The sequence below is a fragment of the Rhinolophus sinicus genome, linkage group LG03, assembly GCF_036562045.2.
Source record: "Rhinolophus sinicus isolate RSC01 linkage group LG03, ASM3656204v1, whole genome shotgun sequence".
Lineage (NCBI taxonomy): Eukaryota > Metazoa > Chordata > Mammalia > Chiroptera > Rhinolophidae > Rhinolophus > Rhinolophus sinicus.
Window position 1 is genome coordinate 97,249,191 of NC_133753.1, and position 20,906 is coordinate 97,270,096.

At 53.8% G+C, this 20,906-nt stretch overlaps 1 protein-coding gene and 1 long non-coding RNA gene across 5 annotated transcripts in view; one reads left to right on the forward strand and one right to left on the reverse strand.

The window, feature by feature from the left end:
* Positions 1–17,579, forward strand: part of CD276 (CD276 molecule) — a 29,728-nt gene extending 12,149 nt beyond the window's left edge. For 3 of the 4 annotated variants that reach the window (XM_019736039.2, XM_074328260.1, XM_019736040.2), the window contains 7 exons: positions 4,836–4,955; positions 7,514–7,855; positions 8,017–8,313; positions 11,451–11,585; positions 12,536–12,577; positions 14,044–14,079; positions 16,166–17,579. In XM_019736039.2, coding sequence (XP_019591598.1) covers positions 4,889–4,955; positions 7,514–7,855; positions 8,017–8,313; positions 11,451–11,585; positions 12,536–12,577; positions 14,044–14,079; positions 16,166–16,188 — 942 coding nt within the window. In that variant the 5' untranslated portion in view covers positions 4,836–4,888 and the 3' untranslated portion in view covers positions 16,189–17,579. Of the gene's footprint in view, positions 1–2,011; positions 2,108–4,835; positions 4,956–7,513; positions 7,856–8,016; positions 8,314–11,450; positions 11,586–12,535; positions 12,578–14,043; positions 14,080–16,165 lie in introns of those variants that run through there. The other variant, XM_074328261.1, reaches the window with a different exon arrangement.
* On the reverse strand, positions 11,028–14,936 carry LOC141570635 (uncharacterized). The gene is made up of 3 exons (XR_012494866.1): positions 14,373–14,936; positions 14,020–14,064; positions 11,028–11,157 (listed from the first exon to the last, which is right to left on the reverse strand). It is a non-coding gene; the product is annotated as an uncharacterized LOC141570635 (long non-coding RNA).
* Positions 17,580–20,906: the final 3,327 nt, after the last annotated feature.

Here is a 20,906-nt window from a genome sequence, read left to right on the forward strand (position 1 = left end):
CCCAGCACGTTTACCCTTGAAATATCTCTGGATCTGAGCCAGGCATCACTAAGTGACCCTGATAAGGTAGTGTCTAGTTCATATTTTGAAATACCTATTTTAGATGTGGTTTCTTTTGCTGTTCTGAGCAGTGGCCATTTTCATGGGGTGAGAAGAGTGGGGAGGGAAGAAGGGAAAGTAAAGCAGAGATGGCTTCCTGAATTAGTCACTTCAGGTCCTGTAAGACAGACCCAAAATAACAGGGACTTAAGCTAGAATAGATGCTTATTTCTCCCCTGTTTGACAATCCAGGTATGCCCAGGGCTGACACTGCAGCCTCTCAGGGGCCTTCTGTCTTGCTGCTCTGCAGTCCCCAGGGTATTGTCTTGGCAGCGTGGTCCCAGACGGCTCCCCACATCTGGCTCCCCACAGCTGCGCTCCAGCCAGTGGGAAGGGGGAGGAGAAAAGAGAGGGTATGTGCCCTCTCTTTGAGGACATGAGCCAGGATTGTACATATCAGTTCCTCTCACATCCTATTAGCCAGCAAATGGTCACATGGCCATATCCAGCGGCAAGGCAGGTTGGGATCTGTAGTCCTGGCTGAGGGGTCATGTGCCTAACTAGAGATTCTAAGGCAGAGGAGTTTATTTGTAAGGGGAAAATGAGTGGTGTCTGTCACAGTGGTTTTGTATATTTCTGTATGACCCATGTGGCAGCTAAGTGGCTAGGCCTTAGGTATATAGTACACAAAGACTTCACATACTAATGAAGTCCTACTAGGATCCAGCAAAGCTCTTCTTTTATAGATGGGAACATTGAGCTTAGAGAGGGGAAGTCACCTGTTAACATTGCACAGCAAAGTAGTGTCAGAGCTAGGACTAGCACCCCACATTTTGGGCTCACTTTCTACCTTTTCAAAGAGAGCTGGCTGAGAGTCAGCCAGGCAGTGCCAGGAAGACAGGTTTCGTGGGGCTGGGGAGGGGGTCCCCTTTCTCAGTCTGTCTACCTGGGGAGTGCTAATCATTTTTCAGGACTCACCTTTTGGGTTAGCTTGTCTCTGAGGAGCCTCCAGGTAGCCTCACTGCATCTTACATACTACACTCTACGGAGCAGCAGCGATTTCTGTGCATGTCCCCCTCGCTCCTTGATTTTAGTCATCGCTCTGTCCCCAGTACCTTCCTAATAGTTAAATGAGTTACTGAAGACATGATTGGGTGTGTGTTCAAGGACTCCTTTGATTGCAGGTAATAGAAACTTAGCTCAAACTGGCTTAAGAAAAAAAAAAAAAAGATTGGCTCAAGTACCTGGGCAGTGTAGGTGTACAGGCTGCTTCAGGCATGGCTGGATCGCGGGGCTGACCTGGTACTTTCAGAAGTGGTGCCAGTTAGCGTAGATTGACCTTTCTTGCCCTGTTTGTGGGAAGTGTTGCTCAAACAGCCCCTGCAGGGATTGGAGGAGGCAGGAGGTTCAGGGGTGCTGCTGGTGAACACGGTGGGGGCCAGGAGTCCCTCTTGGGTACCCCCAGGTCCAGTGCATCTTGGTGTACAACCCAGTCTCAGCCCTTGCATTTTGGTTTGGGTTTTATGGGGGCACATCTTGGGTTATCCTTCAGGAGCTTCTCTGTGGCCCCGCCTGTGCTGGGGTAAGATGTGCCTGCTGCACCCTCAGGCCAAAGGTGGTCTGGGCCCTTCAGTCCTGATTCTCTGAGAAAGCCAAGGCACCCTGGTTTTTCCTGGCAGGGCTCCTTGGAGTTCCTACATTAGCTGGGACTGGGAAAGGGGAGGAGGAGAGAGGGTTGGCTGGTTGGTGACTCACATGTGCTGACTGCTGGGCAGGTCCTGCCTGAGGGTGAGAATTCCCCTTTGTAGAGAAGGCTGGTGGGTGGTGTGAATGCTGCATGAGGTCTGTGCATCTCTATGGGGCGTCCCCATTGTCCCCACATCCCCACACAGTGATTGGCTTTCTATTCCTGGGCCATGTTCCCATTCCCTGAGCTGTACCTCCTCTCCCAGATGTACTTCTTCCTTCTGCCCTCTGCTCTTGGGGGCCCAGCTGCCGTGGTGGAGCCTCTGGGTGCTGTGGAATTCTCAGGTCTCCTTGGTCCTGGGCTGTCAGGCTTCTCTCCAGGGTAAGCCATGAAGGTGGGAACTTTCCTGGATCCAGAGTTTAGGAAAGGAGTCAAAGGGAGCCAGCCCAACACCCCCCTCATCCTCCCACAGGAGAGGACAGCTCGGCCCTTGGGGGGGGCCCTGCTAGGTCTGATCAGGACAGGTGCTCCCTGATCTCCCACATTCACAGTGCCTGGCAGATATTCCCAAGAGACCCCAGTGGCAGGGATTAGCTTGATGTGTGGAGGAGACAGTTATAAGAAAGGTCATAAGTGCTGGGCAGGGGACTGTGGGTTAACTTGGGTAGTAAATGGGGAGCCATGGGAGGTTCTTGAGCAGAGGGCCGGGTTCTTGTCTTGGATCCTAAGAGGAAGTACTGTAGAGCACGGGGTTGGTGGTGGGGACAGAGTGCAGATAGCAGGGCCAGCCAGTGAGGAGGGCGGGAGGAGGGTGAGAGGGAGCTGGCCGCACAGGTCAGGGTGGGAGCTGCAGGTGTGAGCTCCAGGGGGACAGGAAGTGGGGGAGTGGGGAGGAGGGATGGGTCCCAGGAAGCAGATGGGACTTGGTTTGTCTGGGGGTGAAAGTGAGGCAGGGAGACTTGGAATCTGGGAGCTTCTTAATCCTTAGTCTTGGGTGTTTCCTTGGGAGGCAGGCAGGCAGGCAGGCACGCTTTTCCTGTGGGCCTCGTGGCTCTATAGGCAGGATGTGGTGCCGGCCAGGGGCGCCGTTATGAATGGAGCGGGGAGGCTGCTGACTCAGCATGCGCCAGGCTTTGGACTGGAAGCGTCTGGGAAGGAAGTGGCTGCTCCCGGCTTCCCCACTGTGGATAGCTGGGAGCTGGGCTGGCAGGATGCACCCGGTTTGGCTGAGGGACTCCCTCCAGCCAGCTGCTGGGGGTGTGGGGGGTGGGGGGAGGTGCCTGGCTGGGATTGGAAGGGTTGAGGTCTGGTGCCTGTGGCTGGAATCCATGTGGCTGTTGAGTTTCGCTCCGTGAGAGAGCACACAGTTGTGGTTGGGAACCCAAACCCCTCTCGGCTGTGGCTGTGCTGACCGGCAAATTACATCACATTATGATGTCACTTCGCTGATCTGGGCTTTAGGATTTTCTCTCCTGCAAGATGGGATCCAGTAGTGCAGCCTGTCTCCCCAGGTGGTTATATAATAAGAATGTGGACTCGTTTATAGGCTTGTTGATCTCTGTGGGACGTAAGAAACGTTCAAACCTGTAGAGAATTTTTATGAGTTTATTTGAGCCAAACTGATGACAATTGCCAGGAAGCAAAATCTCAACTGATTAAGAAAATCTTGCAGGAAATGGCAGTTTTGCAGCTTATTTTATACATTAGAATCAAAGGAGGAGGGTTACATGAAATCCATGGGTGGTGGAGGAAGGGGGCGGGAGAAAGCAAAGCGGGGAAATCTCTGGGATTGGATAAAAAGTAAAATGGACACACGTACCTCTTTTACATTGGTGGGTACAGGATAGCTAATAATTAACTTATACAGCACAGAGAGGTGGTATTTGGGGAACAAGATAACGATGAGGGGTTCTGTGGTCTCATGCTCAGGTGCGTTGTGCCCTGAGGGGTCTGGAAAAGGAGTCTGACATTTCAAAAGTATGTCATCTTAGATGTAACAAGATAATAAACAGGCTCAGTTACTGTAAAGATTGACCTCTGTCAAGGAAGCCACAGGCCAAGGATGTGACTACCAGCCATGGTCCGCTTTTAGTTAGGAATTTCTGTGTTCAGACCATTCTGCATGGTTACTGTCGGTCTGAGTTTGTAACATAGACCAGCACCAGCTATGTGGCTTGATGGGGAAGTGGCAGGGACAATCAGGCAGCAGCTGTGGGACGGGGACGGTGGGAGCCGCCTGCTCAGCCAGGGCTGGGAGCAGGGCTGGACCCAGGGAGGTCTGGGCCCCAGCTGAGGTCTGACTTGTGGGCACATTCTTACCTCTCACTCAGTTCGGACTCCAGCCTGGGCGGTCAGCTCCAGTCCTGGCCTCTTCCATTTCCAGTGCATCTTGGTCACTCAACCTACACGTGTTAAAGTAGCAAACATCCTCTCTCTCGGGCCGCACTCATACACCCAGCTGCCTCCTAGAACTCGCCCTTGGAAGTTTCTGCAAACCCTGCTAATTTCACATGCTCTGCACTGACCCCTTCCATGTTCTCTGTCTCCATGAGTCACTGGGCTCAAAACCGTGGCCCCCTGACTGCTCCCTTTCTCTGTCCGCACATCCTCCAGCGCTGTCACTCTCACCCCGACCTGCTTCATCTCCTGTCCGGCTCCTCATTCGCTTACCCTGTGGTGCCTTCAGGGTAGTCTTTGTGAAGCGCAGCCCCAGCCCTATCCTCTCCCCTATTCCAGAATCTTTGCTGGCGCCTACCTGCCTCTAAGTCCGGCTCCAGCCTCAGCTCCCCTCTCCCCAAACTGATCTGTGCACATCCTTGCACCGGCAGGCTGACCGCGCCTTTACCTGTCGCCTTGCCTCTTCCTTACAGGTGCATCTTAGTTCTGAAAGGGTGGGTCCCAGCCACCTCCCCTGGTCTAGGCTCCCCAGTGACTCAGGTCCCTCCTGCCAGCACCTCTCAGAGCTCCCTCAGCTGGGAGCCTTGTGGGGTGTGGGAGGAGGACCTCCTGGCCTGCAGGTCAGCCTCGGCCCTAGCTGGCCCGGGGAGATGAAGTGAGAAGCACCTGGGGGGGCCTTTTGAGACAAAGGCCTCACTTCCTCTCCTCACAGGCAGGGCAGCCGTTTGCCGCTGAGACCCCAGCTGTCAGCTGCCTCAGAGGAAGATGGGCAGCCCTGGCACAGGTGTGCGTGTGGCCACCGCCCTGGGAGTGCTGTGCTTCTGCCTCACAGGTGAGCAGTGCAGTGTGGGGGCTGGCGGTGGGGGAGGGGTGCACACCCCCATCCGGGCTCTGCAGCAGGGACCCTGCTTCAGCAGGGATGCAGGGTTTGGGCAAACCTCCTCCCAATCTCCCTTGTCCCCTGTCCATACTCATTTCCACCTCCAGGATCCAACAGGCAACTTACTTCACATTTCTTAGCCTCCATTTCCTCTTCCACAAAATGGTAGTGTGAGCACTAATATGTCAAATGCCACCTCCTCAGCAAGGCTTTCCTGGCTACCTGGTATAAAACAACACATCCCTCCCCATCTCTGGCCGTTCCTCACGCTTCTTCCCAGCGTTTATCTCCTGACATTTATATTTATTTGTCTTTGGCTTGCCCTGCTCAAAGAACAAGGTCTATCCCTAATGCCAGGATTGGTGCCAGTCACCATGTGGAATAAATGATATAAATCTCTCCACACAGTGTTTGGCACAGAGTTGGCATTCAACAATGGCAGCTACTTTCCTAACAATATCCTCATCTCATATTTCAAACCTTAATCAGTGCCTCTGTTCGGAGCAGGGACCACCTTCTTCCTCCATGGGGCAGACAAAGCTGAGTGTCTGGCGCCATCTCGTGGTCACAAAGAGGAAGCATCTCTAGCCACTGCTGTTCTTGTTTCTCTAGAGAAAGCGCTTTGTTTGGGTGATTCCTCAGGTTTCCTCCCCCAAATATCCCCTAAAAGGGACACCCTGGTCCATCTTTTCTCCAGTTGGAAGGCTTGGGTTTCAGTGAGAGATCCAAGGCCGGCTTAAGACCTTTAGAGATCTCTATTCACTGCAAAGATTATGATACCCCCTCTCTGTGTGTAATTTACAATAAAAATACTACCATAAAATGTTATTTTTCTAAATGCAGGAAACCTTTCTAGGTGCTATATTCAGTAAGTTTTGTGTCAAGACTGTTTGATCTTCACACTTTTGAGTGTGCCTGCTTTGCTGGTGCCCTAACCACACCCTTGATCTAACCATTATCCAAGAATGGCAATGCCAGGTTAGGGGGCATTCCTCTCCAAAAGAAAGGCTATTGGGGACCCCTGCCTAACTTTCCAGGGCTCTAGAAGAAAAGCTGGAATGGAGCCAGAGGTGACAGGGTGAGGAGGCTGCAGGGTAAATGCACCGGATGGAGGGCAGGGTGGGGCAGAGGAACATGCCATGGGGCTAGGGGGGGTGGCTGTCTTTGGCTATGCCCAGGCCCTGTCCCTGGGAATGGAGGCTGCTGGGATCCGTGCTCCTGTGTTCCCCTCACCTCAAATCCATCAACAAACCCTGTCCACTCTCCCTCCTAAATGAACCTTGAATCTGTCCCATTCTCTCCATCACCACTGCCACCCTCTAAAGCTAAGCCATCCTTACTTCTTCTAGGGACCACTGAAATAGCTTCCTACTCTATCCTCCAGAGGAGGCAGAGTGAGTTTTAAGCATTATTACACAGATTATGCCTGATTAACTACCCCCCCGCCAATGACTTCCCATTGCTGTAGAAAACCTAACATTCCTTACCAGTCTCACAACGCTCTCCCAGCCGGCTGCTTCAGCCATACTGACAGCTTCATGATCCTGCCCCATAGCGAGCTGGGTCTTGCCTCAGGGCCTTCTCACCTGCTGTTCCTTCTACCTGGAACTTTTACACTGGCTCTTTGTATGTCAGGCTCTTTATTATTCCCTTTCAATCTTAGCTTAATAGCTCCAAGAATGTGCCTTACTATCATACCTAAAGGTATGAGTATACCTTTCTTTCTTGTATAAAAAAACTAATGTTTATTTAAGAAAAGAAAAAGCACTTGTGATCCTTTCTCATCTAGAGAAAACCACTATTAACATTTTGGTGTATACTTTTTTAGACTCTCCTTTCCAATTTATAAAGAATACCTGGGTGCCAAAAAATGTATACAAGTGGACACTTTGGTCAACGTTGCTCAAGCAGTAGTTTGCCATCATCAGAAATGTCTGGACGCTGATGGTAACCACTTTGAGCACCTCTTGTAATTGCAGACAGCCAAAGTGATTTGCATTCATCTTTTGTTATCAGTATATATTGAGTATTACAATTTTAATACAGTTTTCCTTTCTTAAAATGTGTATACACTTTTTTTGGCGCCCTCCGTGTATGGGTATGGGAAAATGCAGCATAGAGAGTGTAAAGTACCTGCCAGGTTTTTGAAAAGCTCCCACCTTACTTTCTAATCCATTGGTTCCCTTTCTTCCTTCCTACCCCTAATCAAATGCTAATGGGAATTTGTGTGCTAGTATGTCTCTCTCTCCCATTAAAATGTCAGCTTTGAAGGGCGGTGCCTTTGGTCTTATTCTCTGTTGCATTCCTAACTCTTAGAATTGGCAAATAGTAGATGCTTACTGTATTGGTGCTGATGGAATGAGGACAGCAGGCAAAAAAATGAAGTTAGGTCTCAGGCCTTAAAGGACGCTTGAATGGGGCTTGGAGATAACCCAAAAAGAGAAGGGGACTAGGGAGGCCGGAAGTGTCCCGCCCCTCCTCACCGCCCCACCCACCGACTCCACCCTCAGGCACCGCCTTGGAGGTCCAGGTCCCGGAGGACCCTGTGGTGGCCCTGGTGGGCGCTGACGCCACCCTGCGCTGCTCCTTCTCCCCCGAGCCCGGCTTCAGCCTTGCGCAGCTCAACCTCATCTGGCAGCGGACAGACACCAAGCAGCTGGTGCACAGCTTCGCCGAGGGCCAGGACCAGGGCAGCGCCTATGCCAACCGCACCTCGCTCTTCTCAGACCTGCTAGCGCAGGGCAACGCGTCCCTGCGGCTGCAGGGCGTGCGCGTGGCCGACGAGGGCAGCTTCACCTGCTTCGTGAGCATCCGGGACTTCGGCAGCGCCGCGGTCAGCCTGCAGGTGGCAGGTGAGCGCCGGGAGGGGGCGCCCTGTCTTTGACACTCCTCACACTTCCCAAGCCCCTACCTTGCCCAGGGCTGACTTGTAGTCACAGCCCCAGGCGCCCTGTTCCTCTGCTGTACCCCTGCCCTTGCCTTACCTTGACCTCTACTCTTTGCCCCCTTTCAGCCCCCTACTCAAAGCCCAGCATGACCCTGGAGCCCAACAAAGACTTACGGCCTGGGGACTTGGTGACCATCACGTGTTCCAGCTACCGGGGCTACCCCGAGGCCGAGGTGTTCTGGCAGGATGGACAGGGTGCGCCCTTTACTGGCAATGTGACCACTTCGCAGATGGCCAACGATCAGGGTTTGTTCGACGTGCACAGCGTCCTGAGAGTGGTGCTGGGCGCTAATGGCACCTACAGCTGCCTGGTGCGCAACCCGGTGCTGAAGCAGGACGCTCATGGCTCTGTCACCATCACAGGTAGGGGTCAGGAGAACAGCTGGGAGGGATGGAGGGAGCCACCCCCTTTTTTCTATACCTGAGCTGGAATTTAGGTGAGTTTGGGTACTCAGGAGACTTTTGAAGCACCATTTTCCTACACTTGAGGTGTCTCACACTCGCCCCCAAGAAGTCCTTAAGGAACTTGCCTTAAGAGCTGATAAGAAGTGTTTGTAATATTTGCCCTCCTAGGAGCACCTTAGGTGGCACTTGTGCTTCTTATATAGGGAACTGAGTCCCTGCCTGGAATCTGAGGTGTGAGCGGGAGTTCTGGGGCAGTCCCAAGGCATGGCCCCAGGGACGTGGGGAGGCAGTGCTTTCCTATGGGACCTTCTCTGGGGGCTGGGCAGGTGCTGTCCATCCATGGGCACCATGATTCTGAGGCCCTGCGAGACAGCTGGGCCTCTACAGGTGGTCAGTCCCCGGCACCCCATCAGTGTCAGCTCTGCTAGAATTGAGCTCTCAACCCCGGCAGCAGTTGGAATGGCTGCTGCTATGTGGTCAAACACTAGCTCAACGACACCCATTTAGCAATTCTCTCAACCTCTGGTTTTGGGGTCCTAGCCCACATATCCTTTCCCTCTCTTGAGTGCCTACCTTAGTGGGCACCCCTTGTGTCCTAGGCATTCAGGCTAATTCTTCTCTTTTAGACATTTCCATCTGGCAAGGGTGCATCCTGCCCCAAGCCCCAAGATTGACCCTACCCTCTTCCTGGGTACAGACCCCCTTGGTCTGTGCTCTTTGTGGGAAAGTCACTACCCTGGGCTCTTGGGTGTTCTGAGGGGTCTCCTTGACCCTTGAAAGGACAGCAGACAATAAGAACTATCAGAGTGAGATTGACTGGAGTGGTCATGAGAATTCTCCAGGGACCCGTGGGAGTGAGGGGACTTTAAAGGATCTGTGGACCTCCTGGTAATTGGCACACTGCGCTGGGTTGGATATTTGCCGTGCTGTGCAGAAAAGACTTATCAATATAGGAGAACATTTACCCAACCAAAGAGAAAAATCTTTATTTTAAACTTCAGTAACTAACATTTTAAGTGCTTTTGTTTCACAGAGGAGGAAACTGAAGCCCCGAGAGAAGAGAGAACTTTCCCGAGACCACAGACCAGCACAGTGGCTGTGGCTCTTCTGGGCTTCAGGCGCCTCTTTGAAAACTGGATGAATGATAAATGCAGTACTTTGCATTTAAGTGTTGAGGGTTCGTGGCCCCTTTATACTCATGCCTGGGGGCCTGTGGACCTTGGCTCCAGCACCCTGTAGTGAGCAGATGAACCAGGACCTGAATTCAACTTTTTGCCTCTCAGCCTAATGTTCTATCCTCCCCACCACCCAGCTGCCTGTGTTTGTTAGAGCAGATCTGGCCCACTTTGGAGCCCTTGGCCTTTATTTCGCTTCGGGCAGTTTTGAGCTTTGTAAACATTCTAGGATTCAGACTTTCCGTCCCTGGACTAGTCTCTCCCACACCTGCTGGCGGTTAGTGAAGTGCACAGTGTGGAGGGGGCTTCATGGGGCAGGTGCTGGATGTGAAACCTGAAGAAGTAGGTCCGAGTCCTGCTTTGTCCTTTACTGGTTCAATGAGGGTGAGTCTGACTTGTGTTCCAAGCACCAACACCAGCCTAAGAGCGAACACAGAAGGAAGCCCCTCGCTCCTTGGATATTTCTGTGGCTCTGCTCTCTCTGCTGCTGGTTCCAAGCACCGACACCAGCCTAGGAGCGAACACAGAAGGAAGCCCCTCGCTCCTTGGATATTTCTGTGGCTCTGCTCTCTCTGCTGCTGCAGGAGCCCCACCCTGGGTTCCCCCGGGGCTTTTCCCGAGTGCTTTATGGACTGGCTGGCTCTCCTGACCCCTGATGTCCGCTGCTGATCGGGGTGGTGGGTCCCTTCGCTTCCAATGTCCAGAGCGGCAGCTTTGCCAGCCATGCCAGCTGAAGGTCACATCTGCAAATGCTTGCATCTGTGCCAGGGCCTCCCTATTGAAGGGTTCATGGCACTGCTGTCAGCACTTCTGGTACCTTCTGATGCCAGCTGCGGATGCCCTGGGCGTTCGTGGTCTCCATAGAGCACGGGAAGCAGCACTATGTTTGGTTAGATTTGTTGTCCCCAAGGCCCAGGATGCAGCATAGGTCCAGAGACTGGGCTGGAGGGTGGTGTGCACAGAACAGCTGCTGACCCTCCCCCAGCTGTGGGCACCTCCACTCCTTCCGTCTGCCGAGACAGTTAACAGGAGGGCCCTCAGTGTTTCATGGAAACATCCCCTGACAAGTCTTACTTTGGTGCCGTCATGCCTACCCTCTTCCATACGCAGGGTCTGCGAACACTTTCTATAAAGGGTTGGATAGCAACTACGTGTATTTCAGGCTTTGTGGGCCACACAGCATCTCTTGCTGCTGCTTCTTTTTCTTCTCCTTCTGTTCCTCCTTTTCCATTTTTTTGTAACCCTTTACAAATGTAAAAACCGTGATTAGGTCATGGGCTGTACAAACACAGGCCACAGGCCAGATTTGGCTGGCAGGCCTTTGTTTGCCAACTTCTGATCTGTAGGGTGGGAACTGTCACCAATGGGCAGGGGTCGTCAGGGAGGGCCTCCCGAGGAGGCGGAGCCTAAGCTAGGCGGGGAGCTGGGGAGCACTTTTGAGGTGGGGAGCTGACAGCAGTGCTGTGGAGGCCGGAAGGGGTGGTTTTCTCTGCAGACACACAGCATGGATGCAGGGAGTGGGGGTCAGGATACCAGTTCTGCTGGAGCACAGGTTCCCATAGTAGAATTGCGTACAAAGGCCAGGGGAGGGTAAGCGGCCGCAGATCATCAAGGTCCTTGAGTCATGCTAAGAAGATGGAAGCATTATTCTCGTGTCAGCAGGGAGCCATGGAAGAGTCTTGAGCAACATCAACTGCAGACCCTTCAGCCCTGCCAGGCTGAGGCGCGTCCACTCCAGCCATGGCTGGCGCAGGGTTTACAGGTGTCTGGATGCAAACTTCAGTGAGCCCTCTTCATAGTGTTGGGGCCCAGCGAGGGCAGGAGCCCCCCATTTCCACCTTGGAGCCAGAGGATGCTATCCTCATGGCCAAGGGGGCCAGACAGGATGATTTCTCCCATTCTCCCCACTTCTCCTGCCAGGACAGCCCATGACATTCCCTGCGGAGGCCCTGTGGGTGACCGTGGGTCTCTCTGTCTGTCTTGTTGCACTGCTGGTGGCCCTGGCCTACGTGTGCTGGAGAAAGATCAAACAGAGCTGCGAGGAGGAGAATGCAGGTGAGCAAGAGGGGGTGTGTGTGTGCATGTGTGTGGTGTGTCTTTGGGGGTATTGGTGTGTCCATGACATCACATGAGTGTCACTTCCCAGTGACAGAATGAGTGTGGCTGTGCAAATGGGGCTAGGTGGTATGTGTGGCCTTGAGGCTGAATATGTCTTTGTGTGTGAACAAGTGTGAGCCTGTGTGAGTGTGCAAATATGGCAGAATGCGTATGTATATGAGTGTGACTGGAAGTGAGTGGTGGACATGTAAGGCTGAAGTGTGAGGAGGGGATGAATGTATCTGTGCAAACGAGTATAACTGTGAGAGTGGAAGTCCCATGAGTGTGTCTGTGAGTGAGAGTACAGGTTTAGAGCATGGAAATTTAACAGCACAAGTGTGACTGTGTCGTGGGTTTGGTGTCACTGTGCGAGGGTGCATCTGCCTCAGGGGGCAGGGTCTGAAGCCGCTGCAGTGTGCTGGGCTGGGGTCAGGATGAGCTGACGTTCGTGACTGGAGGTGGTGAGATGACAGTAGATGGGTGGCTTGACCTTGGTAGGTGAGTAAGTTGACTCTGGTGAGTGGTGGGTGAGGGCGTGGACATTGGTGAGTGGGTGAGGTGACCCTGGTGGGTGGTACGTGATAAAGAGATGTCTTCTTGGGTAACAAGAAAGTAGATGATAGAGATGGGAGGTGACTGGGCGTCAGGAAGGACAGTGAATATGTGAACGGGAAGGGGCTGGTCAGGTGGCAGTCAGGTGACTGCCTGCGTAGCAGGTGGCTGGGCGGGCTGGTAGGTGGATGTGTGTCCATGTGGGAGGCTGGCGGCTGGCTGGGTCGGTGAATGAGTGCTTGGGTGAGGCGATGGGTCGGCAGACTGGGAGAGGCGAGGAGCTGGTCCTTCCCCACCCCCAGCTGGGGAAGCGCAGTGGTGAAAACAGAACTGAGAAAGTTTGTTTGCTCTTCCAGGAGCTGAGGACCAGGATGGGGATGGAGAAGGATCCAAGACGGGTAAGTCTGAGCTTGGAGCTGCCCTTATTGCTGAGGGCAGGACACAGGGACGGGGAGGAGAATCACAGGACCGGGCAGAGCCACGTTTGCTGGAGGTTTGAATAAAGCGTGTCCTGTGGACCGGCTCCCCACACAGGTGAGTCTGGTCTCTGCTCAGTGTGAGGCCTGCAGGTGGGGCCCCCCGACTCCTTCCCAAGTGCCCCTTCACCTCTCCTGCCCACCTTCACCCATCTACCAGCCGGCTCCACCCTGAGGGACCCGCACTGTGGGGTCTGGTGGCTTCCTAGGAGAGGAGTGAGAGCCCAGGACACAGGTGGCCTAAGTTCTAGCTCCCAGTCATTTAAGCCGAGTGGCCTTGAGTTGGTCACTTTGCTTCTCTGGGCCTCGGTTTCCCTATCTGTGTGTCTCAGTTTCCTCTTAATAACTGCCTCCCTTCATTTGTGTGTGGATTTAATTGGATGCAATACCGTTTCTAAAGGGCCTAGTACTATATCTGGCACCTTGCAAGGGCTCAGTGCCTTCGAGTCTGTTACTAGTCAGCCGGTTTAAGGTCGTCCCATCCTGGTGAGAGGTTGGGTAGCTCCGGTCCAAGGGCTTTGCCTGTCTGGGCTTCATTTTTGCATCTGTAAAATGTCATCCTGACCTCGCCCCAGTGGCGCCAGAGAGTTGGTTTGAAGCTCTCTGGAGTGACTGGGTAGGAAGGGGGTTTGCAAAGGTCAAACCTTTGAAGGGGGTTTGTGGGGACACAAACTGGGAGCCTAGCGTGGGGTGGCTGGCCAGGCGCTGGTGTCCCATGGCCATCTCACTGCCTTCTGTTCCTGGGCTGGGAGAGGTGGCTTCCTGCTGAGCCATTGGGGATGGAACCATTGACACCAGTCTCCTCCCCACCCCCGCAGAAGGAAGGGCAGGAGATTGACACCTGGGACTGCTGTAAATTATGCCAATTAATTCTCTGCCCCTGGTGTCCGGATGTGGAGAAAGCTCTGGGATCAGGCCTCATTTTTCATGCTCAGAGGCAGATGTAGTTGACAGAAGGGAGGGAGTGGGGAGAAGCGGTGGCTTAGAGATTTGGTATCAGTTCCACATGATCCGCGGTCGATCTGGGGACGTCTGCAGCCTCCTCTAGCTCCTTACTTCACCCTGATTTGTAGAGCAGGATCAGTGTACCTCCACATCTCTAGCTCACTGGAGGGCAGGCAGTTGTTCCCATTCCATAGATGCAGAAAACTGAGACCCACAGAGGGGAGCAACAAGCCGCAGAATGAAGCTGGGGCTTGGGACAGCAGCCTAAGGCCCGGTCCTGGTGCTGCGATGTTGTCCCTGCCCTCTCACTACTCCCTCCTGCCGCCTCCTCCTCCTCCCAGCCCCACTCCCCGTCACTTCTGCCTCAGCTCCTGTCCCTCTGCCCCACCCCTAGCTCACCACTTTCCATGGTTCCTCACCGTGTGCTCCTTCCTTTTTTGCAGTTCTGCGGCCTCTGAAGCACTCTGAAAACAAAGAAGGTAATGACACGTGGTGCTTGAGATTGTGTGTGTTTGAGCACCTGTGTGTAGGGAGCAGGGAAGGTTGTGGGCGGTGGTTACCACCCTTCCCTGGGGACCTGAGGCGCCCTTCCCAGAAGAGCAGCCTCGACCCCACCTGGTGAAACGGCAGAGGGCAGAGTAACTAAGGTCCCGGCCGCTCTACGAGGATACAGACATGACAGAGGCTTAGCCAGGACAGCAGCTCCCTTGTCTTACAGTCTAAGCACAGGGCATCCTAAGTCTCCGGTGCCCTGGAACCAGCTCCCATTTACCTGGTTTCTGCCCCCTTCAGCTCGACGCTTCCACCCCCAAGTCCAGCGTGGCTTCTTCAGCTCCCATGCCCTCTGCCCACCCCAACCAGGGGGGAAAGAAGAAAGGGAGATACAGTTGTTTCTAGGGCTTGACTAGAAATAGCTCATGGCACTCCTGCTTACACCCCATTGGTCAGAACTTACCACATGACTCCTAACGCAAGTGAGACTAGGAAATGTGGTTTTCAGTTTGGCAGCCACCTGGTACAGAGTGGGTGGTTAGTAAGTGCTAATTATTATTATTCATATTATTATAACAAGCTGTTACATTAGGAATTGGTTGGTATGCCGTTAGTTTGAGCTTCTTCCTTACTGAAAGTAACCAACAGCCACCTTTATGTATCTATGTTTGTGTGTGTATGTATATATGTATCTGCGTGTATTTTGAATAATCTATTCTTTGATGCAGACTTGCCACTAGATCTGAGTGGCTTCCACCTAGAAAACCAAAGTTGGTTGCCGCGGGTTATAGACCCCTAAATCATTTTCAGGTCGCTTGGTGTCCCTGTTAGGAATTCCTGGATGCTCAGCCCTGGTGCAGCTTTCCTCTGAGGAGGAGGGAAGACCATGGGCCCTGTCGTCAGAGAACTTCCAGGGGTGGGGGGTGGGGGGAAGGGGACCTCAGGAACTGCGCAAAATCTATGATGAAAAGCTGGGTGACAGACTGTCATGAGAGGCAGTAAGAGGTCTTCAGAAAGGCAGCACCGTACAGCAGGGAGAGTCCCCTGGGTGGGACAGGAGCTCTCGGTTCTAGTCTCTGCCCCTGACCTTCTGGGGTTGTTTCCTCATCTGTGGAATGCAGCGAAATCCCTCACACCTCCCTCACAAGATGCTTGTGAGGGTGGTGCAGAAATGCTCTGTAAAGCAAGGCCTTTCAAACGCTGTAGAATGTTCCGCGGCAGTAGTGGAGGCCTAGGCTGGGGTCCGGAGGGGTGGAGATGAGGTCCCCCTCTCCCTGTTGTTCGGAACCAAATGAAGCATAGGTGGGTTAAGTAGATGGAGATCAAAATGTCAGCTTGGTTTCTGAAGGGGTCTGCTGGAAAATGTGGCCTAAGTGTGCAGACCAGTGGCTTCCTGGTCCTGCCCTCAGCGTGGCAGCCTGGCCCCCACTGTCCCCAGAAGGGAGAGCTACTTGCCTGGACCGACAGAGTCCAAAGAATGGGAGAGGGTGGGGCAGGTTCACACATGCCCAGGTCCTCCTTCTAAACTCTCCATCCAGGCCAGGAGGGGGAGTGAGGCCGGGCTATAGATCCACAGGGCAGCCATCCACATGGGGCCAGCGGGTTAGGGGAAGGAGGCTCTGCACAGCACGGCTCCTGGGGAAATCAGTGGGGGAAGGGGAAGTGGCAGAGGGTTTCCTGCTAGCGGAGGGAAGTGGGCCTGGCTGGGGAAGATGGATCACTGGACAGGCAGGGGGAGATGGGAAGGGAAAAGTGTGCCCGGCAGAGGGGCCGGTGGGAGGGAAGTGTGCAGGGTGAGTAGACCACCACGGGGACTGAGTGACGCCAGCGAGGCACGGGCAGTCCCCCAAGACACCTTCGTGGTCGGTCTGCCACTCAGCTCCTGTGTTGGTGTCTGTTTGGGTCTGTAGGGCAGCACTTAGCCTTGGGGGTGCTAGTCGGGCTGCTGTGGCCACTCACAGACCGCCAACCCTGAAGCCTGTGACTGTATGCCTGGGGTTCTGGCATACTCCCAAGAGTAGAATGCCTGCATTTAATGCTTCCCCCCCTTTTTCTTCCCATGACGAAATACAGATGATGGACAAGAAATAGCCTGACCACAAGGACCGGGGAGCTGCTGCCCCTGCCCTGGGGTCCCACCGACAGCTGCAGTGGGGCCTCAGTGTGAGCCCCGGGCTGGGGTTTCCCTGCCCCCACTAGATGGTTCCCACCCTAGCGGGCCTACTCATTCTGCAAAGGACGCCACACACAGACAATTCTGCAGCCTTATTTCTCCGATGGACACGACTCCCAGTCATCCTGCTGCCTTATTTCTCCAGTGACATGACACGTAAATCATCCTGCTGCCTTATTCTGATGGACACAATACACGGACCACCCCACCACCTTATTTCTCCAGGGGATATGGCACATGGACCATCTGGCTGCCTCTTTTCTCCAGAGGACAGAATAGTCACACTTCTCCAAAGACATGATACAAGGTCACCCTTGGCCTTGTTTCTCCAGTGGCCCTGATACACTAATCATCACTTTTCAGCCTCCCCGACCTTAATCCCGTCCCCTCAGAGGGGTCCCTGCAGCCTCAGCATTTCCTGAGTCCGTCGGCATCTCCCCTGCCTCCTCCCACATCTGGCCCCAACTTTGGCCTTGGCCTCCCCACTAAGTGAGGACAGGCCCCCTCCCCAAGCACGTGGAGACACACAGGGGCACGTGCTGGAACACGTATAGACATCCCCTGTCCTGGTCTCCTATGGCCCCTGGGCTGTGTCCTGGAGCCCCTCCCTGCCCACCCTCCCCACGGGAACTATGTGCTGGTCACACTGGGCCTCTGTCCCTCTGCTTTTCCTGCCTTTCCTTTTGTTTAGCCATTCAAGTAATGTTCACTGAGCACCCATGGGTGTCAGCACTGTTAGGTGTGGGGGACCCTTTGTGAAAAGACAAGCTGCTCCCTCAAGGAGCTCTCCCTTCAGCTGGAAACCTGTGAGGAAACAACGGTTCATGAGGGGGGCTCCTGCCTTGTTCCCTACTGTATCCCCCTTCTGTGCCCACAGCTCCCTGGGTAGCTCACCTCCATCCTCTCCCTAGGCCTTCCCCAGAGTGGTGGGGGTGGGGTGGGACAGGGGCAGAAATGCAGAGAGGGATGGACCTTCTCTCCACAACTGGAAAAGATGACGGTTCCGGGATGAGAAGGTGGGCAGGCAGTCAAGGCCCAGCAGGTGCCTAGAGCCCAGCACAGGGGACGCCTGGGGCCTCAGGGGCAGGGCAGCCCCTCCTCCCCACCACGGTGCTATTCTGGGGCCCGGCAGGACCCCCGGCTTGGCCCTGGCCAGCCCCAGCCTCCAGGGGAGTACACTTCTGACGTTCTGATCTCCTACTGACATCTCCCTGCACCAGCAAGGGAAATTAAATTTCTAATTTAAATGTGGAACTCTGAGGAATTTTGTTAACTGGGGGTGTATTTGGGGAAAAATAAATGTCTTTGTGGAAAGTGTTTTCTCTGCCAAGTGTGAGGAAACAGGGCGGCCATCAGGACTCGGCAGGAAGGATTCCCTCCCGGACATCCAGCTGGGTCTCCTTTCTCACCATCCTTACTACTCTGGGTCTCTGCGGCCATGTGGTCCCCTCCCAAGCCTCAGTTTCCTTCTTGGTAAAGGGAAGTTGGCAGTGCAGAGAGCCAGGCCCTTTGGTCGCTCTGTAGGCTCCATCCACTCCTGGAAGCGCCCCCTAATTTCTTTGTCTCTGAAGACTCCGGCCCTGGGCTTGTTGAGAGCCTCTGTTAAGGACCCATTTTGCAGATGGGGAGGCTGAGATGCAGTGAGAAGCTGACACCAGGAAAGAGGTTCTGCGGCTGTTCTTGGCTGACCCAGGGGAATGGGCACCGGGCCTGAGGCAGAGGCCCTGTTCCAGTACCTCGTTCTGCCCTGTGACCCTGAGCAAGGTGTTTAGCTTGCCTGACCCTACTTTTCTTACATAAAAAGTGGGCCTGAGGTTTTCAACCCCTTTCACCTCCAAAGACTTGAGACGAGGGGTGAATGTGGCAGGCAAGCAGGCTTCCAGAGAACCAGGTTCAGGGACGTGGGGGCTCCTGGGGTCTCAGCCAGTCAGTCCCCGAGCTGCGCAGGCTCTGGAGTGGTAGGAGGAGCCAGGACAGGGTCCGGACACGACTTTTGTTCTTGGGTCTGCTACTAACGTGTGACTAGGTCCTTCATACGTCTGAACCTTAATTCCCTTATGCATTAAGCAGGGGTGATGAGTCCTCTTCTGAAAACTATGTGACATTCTTGACAAACTGGAGGAAGCACTTGGTATAAAGTCGATGGCTCTGGGAGTGAGACGGTCCCACCACTTGCTTGTAGTCCTGCCAGTGGTATTCCTGGTGGGTTTTAGAGCCAAAATCCACGGGAGGCTCTGCCTTTGCCCCTCCCACTCCCCGTTTGTCACCTCCCTGGGCTTCTACCCCTAGGAAGTGGGGTGATAGTTCTGACTGGATCACCGTGAGGGTTGGGTAGGAAGACACTGCAAACTCTGTAAAGTGCGGGGCACACGGGAGGGCTTGTGTTTCCTTCCCTGCGGTCAGGACCCCACGCTCTCACCCAGGCGGGCGACGTTGTGATAGAGCACCATGACCCAGAACTCGCTGTCTGAAAGGCTCCGTTTGCTCATCTGTAAAACAGGCATGGTGGCCAGTGCAGCTGCTTTCAGACAGGGCGGGGTCAGGGCTCAGATGTGATGCTGTATCAAGGCTTGTGGGAGCCACCCAGCAGGTGAGGGACTTGCTGGGAAGGGTTGGGGGTGCTGAAAGGTGAGGAAAGTGGCCACTAAGTCCCCAGTGACAAGTGCCCCAGAGAGCAGTATTTTTAGCTGCCCTTTCTGGGCAAGGTTCCAACTCCTGCATTTTAATGGAGAAATAATTCTCACAGTGCGACAAGCTGTAACCTGCAGGTGTCACATCCATATTAAAGAGGGGACAGAGCAAAGGTTCATTTGCCTGGCTTGAGGTGTGACCGGAATTTACCTCCAGGATCATTTGTAACCAAGGCTGTGAAGGCCAATTAATGGCCCTGAGTCACCCTGCCTTTCCCCACCTGCTTGTTTCTTCCTTCAGAGGGCTCTGCTTCTGCTCTCAGACATGAACGGAGCCTTGCACAGGGTCTGTTCAGGGGGAGGCACCTGACCTTGCTCCTCCCAGGAGGTGGTTGCTGAGTTCCAGGACGCTGGTCCGTGGGGGCCCATGAGCAGAGGCCCTGGCGGACTCAGCAGGGGAATGTCTACAAATCCTGTTGCAAAGCCCAAGTCTTAAACTGAGATGTGGAGCCAAAGTTTTCCCCAAGACGCCTAAAACCCAGGCCTCCACGGGCAAGGGACCCACAGAGAAGCAGGAGCGAGGGCTGGCATGGAGTGCGGAGCCAGAAACGGGGGGTGGGGGGGGTGGGGGGGGGGAGTGGCGTGGGGGGGGCAGCAGAGTCAGACATTACAAATGCGCACGACAGAGAAATGTGTAAAGTGGTCCTCGCCTCCAGCCCCCCACGCAGAGGGAAGCACGATTAAAGGTTTGCTGTCTTTCCAGACTTTTCCCCAGGCTTACACATTTACAAACTGAAGTCATACATATTATTTTACAACTTTCTTGGTTTTTCTTTACCATTTTCCCAAGTCAGTGCTTCGCTTCCTTTACTTTTTTATATCCTGATGTAACATACACCTAGTGTTTAAAAGACACTAGTCTTCAGTGTGTAGCTCTGTGAATTTTCACACAAGTACCTCTACCTGTGTCACCATCACCGAGGTCAAGATATAAAACACTTTCAGAATCCAGAAAGTTCCCTGGTGTCACTTCCCAGTCAATAGCCCACGAGAGATACTATTCTGGCCCCTACACCATGGATTCTTTTTCCTTGTTCTTAAACTTCATATGCGTGGGGTCCTATAGTATATACTATTTTGTGTCTAGCTTCTTACAAAGACCTCCCTCATTCTTTTTAAATAGCTACATAGTACTACCGTTCTAGACTGTTTTGCCAGTTCCTATGTGCAGTTTGAATACAAACAATGCAGACTTCTGCTAGAATTTCTACAGTATGGAGCCCCAGAAGTGGGATCTCGGGGTCACAGGCCTGTGCATTTTAAATGTGGGTAGAGTTGCCAATTTTTTGGGCTGCCTTTTTAGCCAGTCCCTGTGGCAGCAAGAATCTGAAAGCAAAGAATGCTTACGGCCACCAGCAAAGCCAATTCTAGACACGGCAGAAAAGGTTCTGGGAATTCCCACACCAGCTGCTCAGGGACCTGACGTGGAGCCTGACTCAGCAGTGACGCCATCTCTTCCTCCCCTTCCTCTCTCTGGACCGCTGCCCCTTCAGCAACTGCCTCAGTCCCCCTGGAGCTAACTTCACTTTTTGTGGACCCTGGTTCTGCAGTGAGTCTGCCTCCTGCTGGGCAGGTGGGAGCAGAGCTGCCATCTGAGTGTGAGCTGGGGCTGGGCTGAGTCCTGCATTCTAACCTGGAACACCTGATCGTAATGGATGGGGCAGGTTCGTCAGCTCCTCGCTGGGTACAGGTGCCTCAGGGCAAATGAAATCCCCTGCACTGTGTTTGAGAGCGTTCCTAACCCACCACCTGATGCCACCAGCTGCAGGGATTTATGGTGGTGCTATTTCACCACTAATGAGGTGGTGCTTGTTATAGTTCAGGAAACCTTGGGGCTCATGGGGCAGACACATCTCATCCTGCAGAGACAGAGCGCCTGTGGCCATTGCCCCCAGCCTTTCCCCAGCATCCGAGCAGCAAAATAGACCCCTCCCTTCAACCTCCCTCAGCT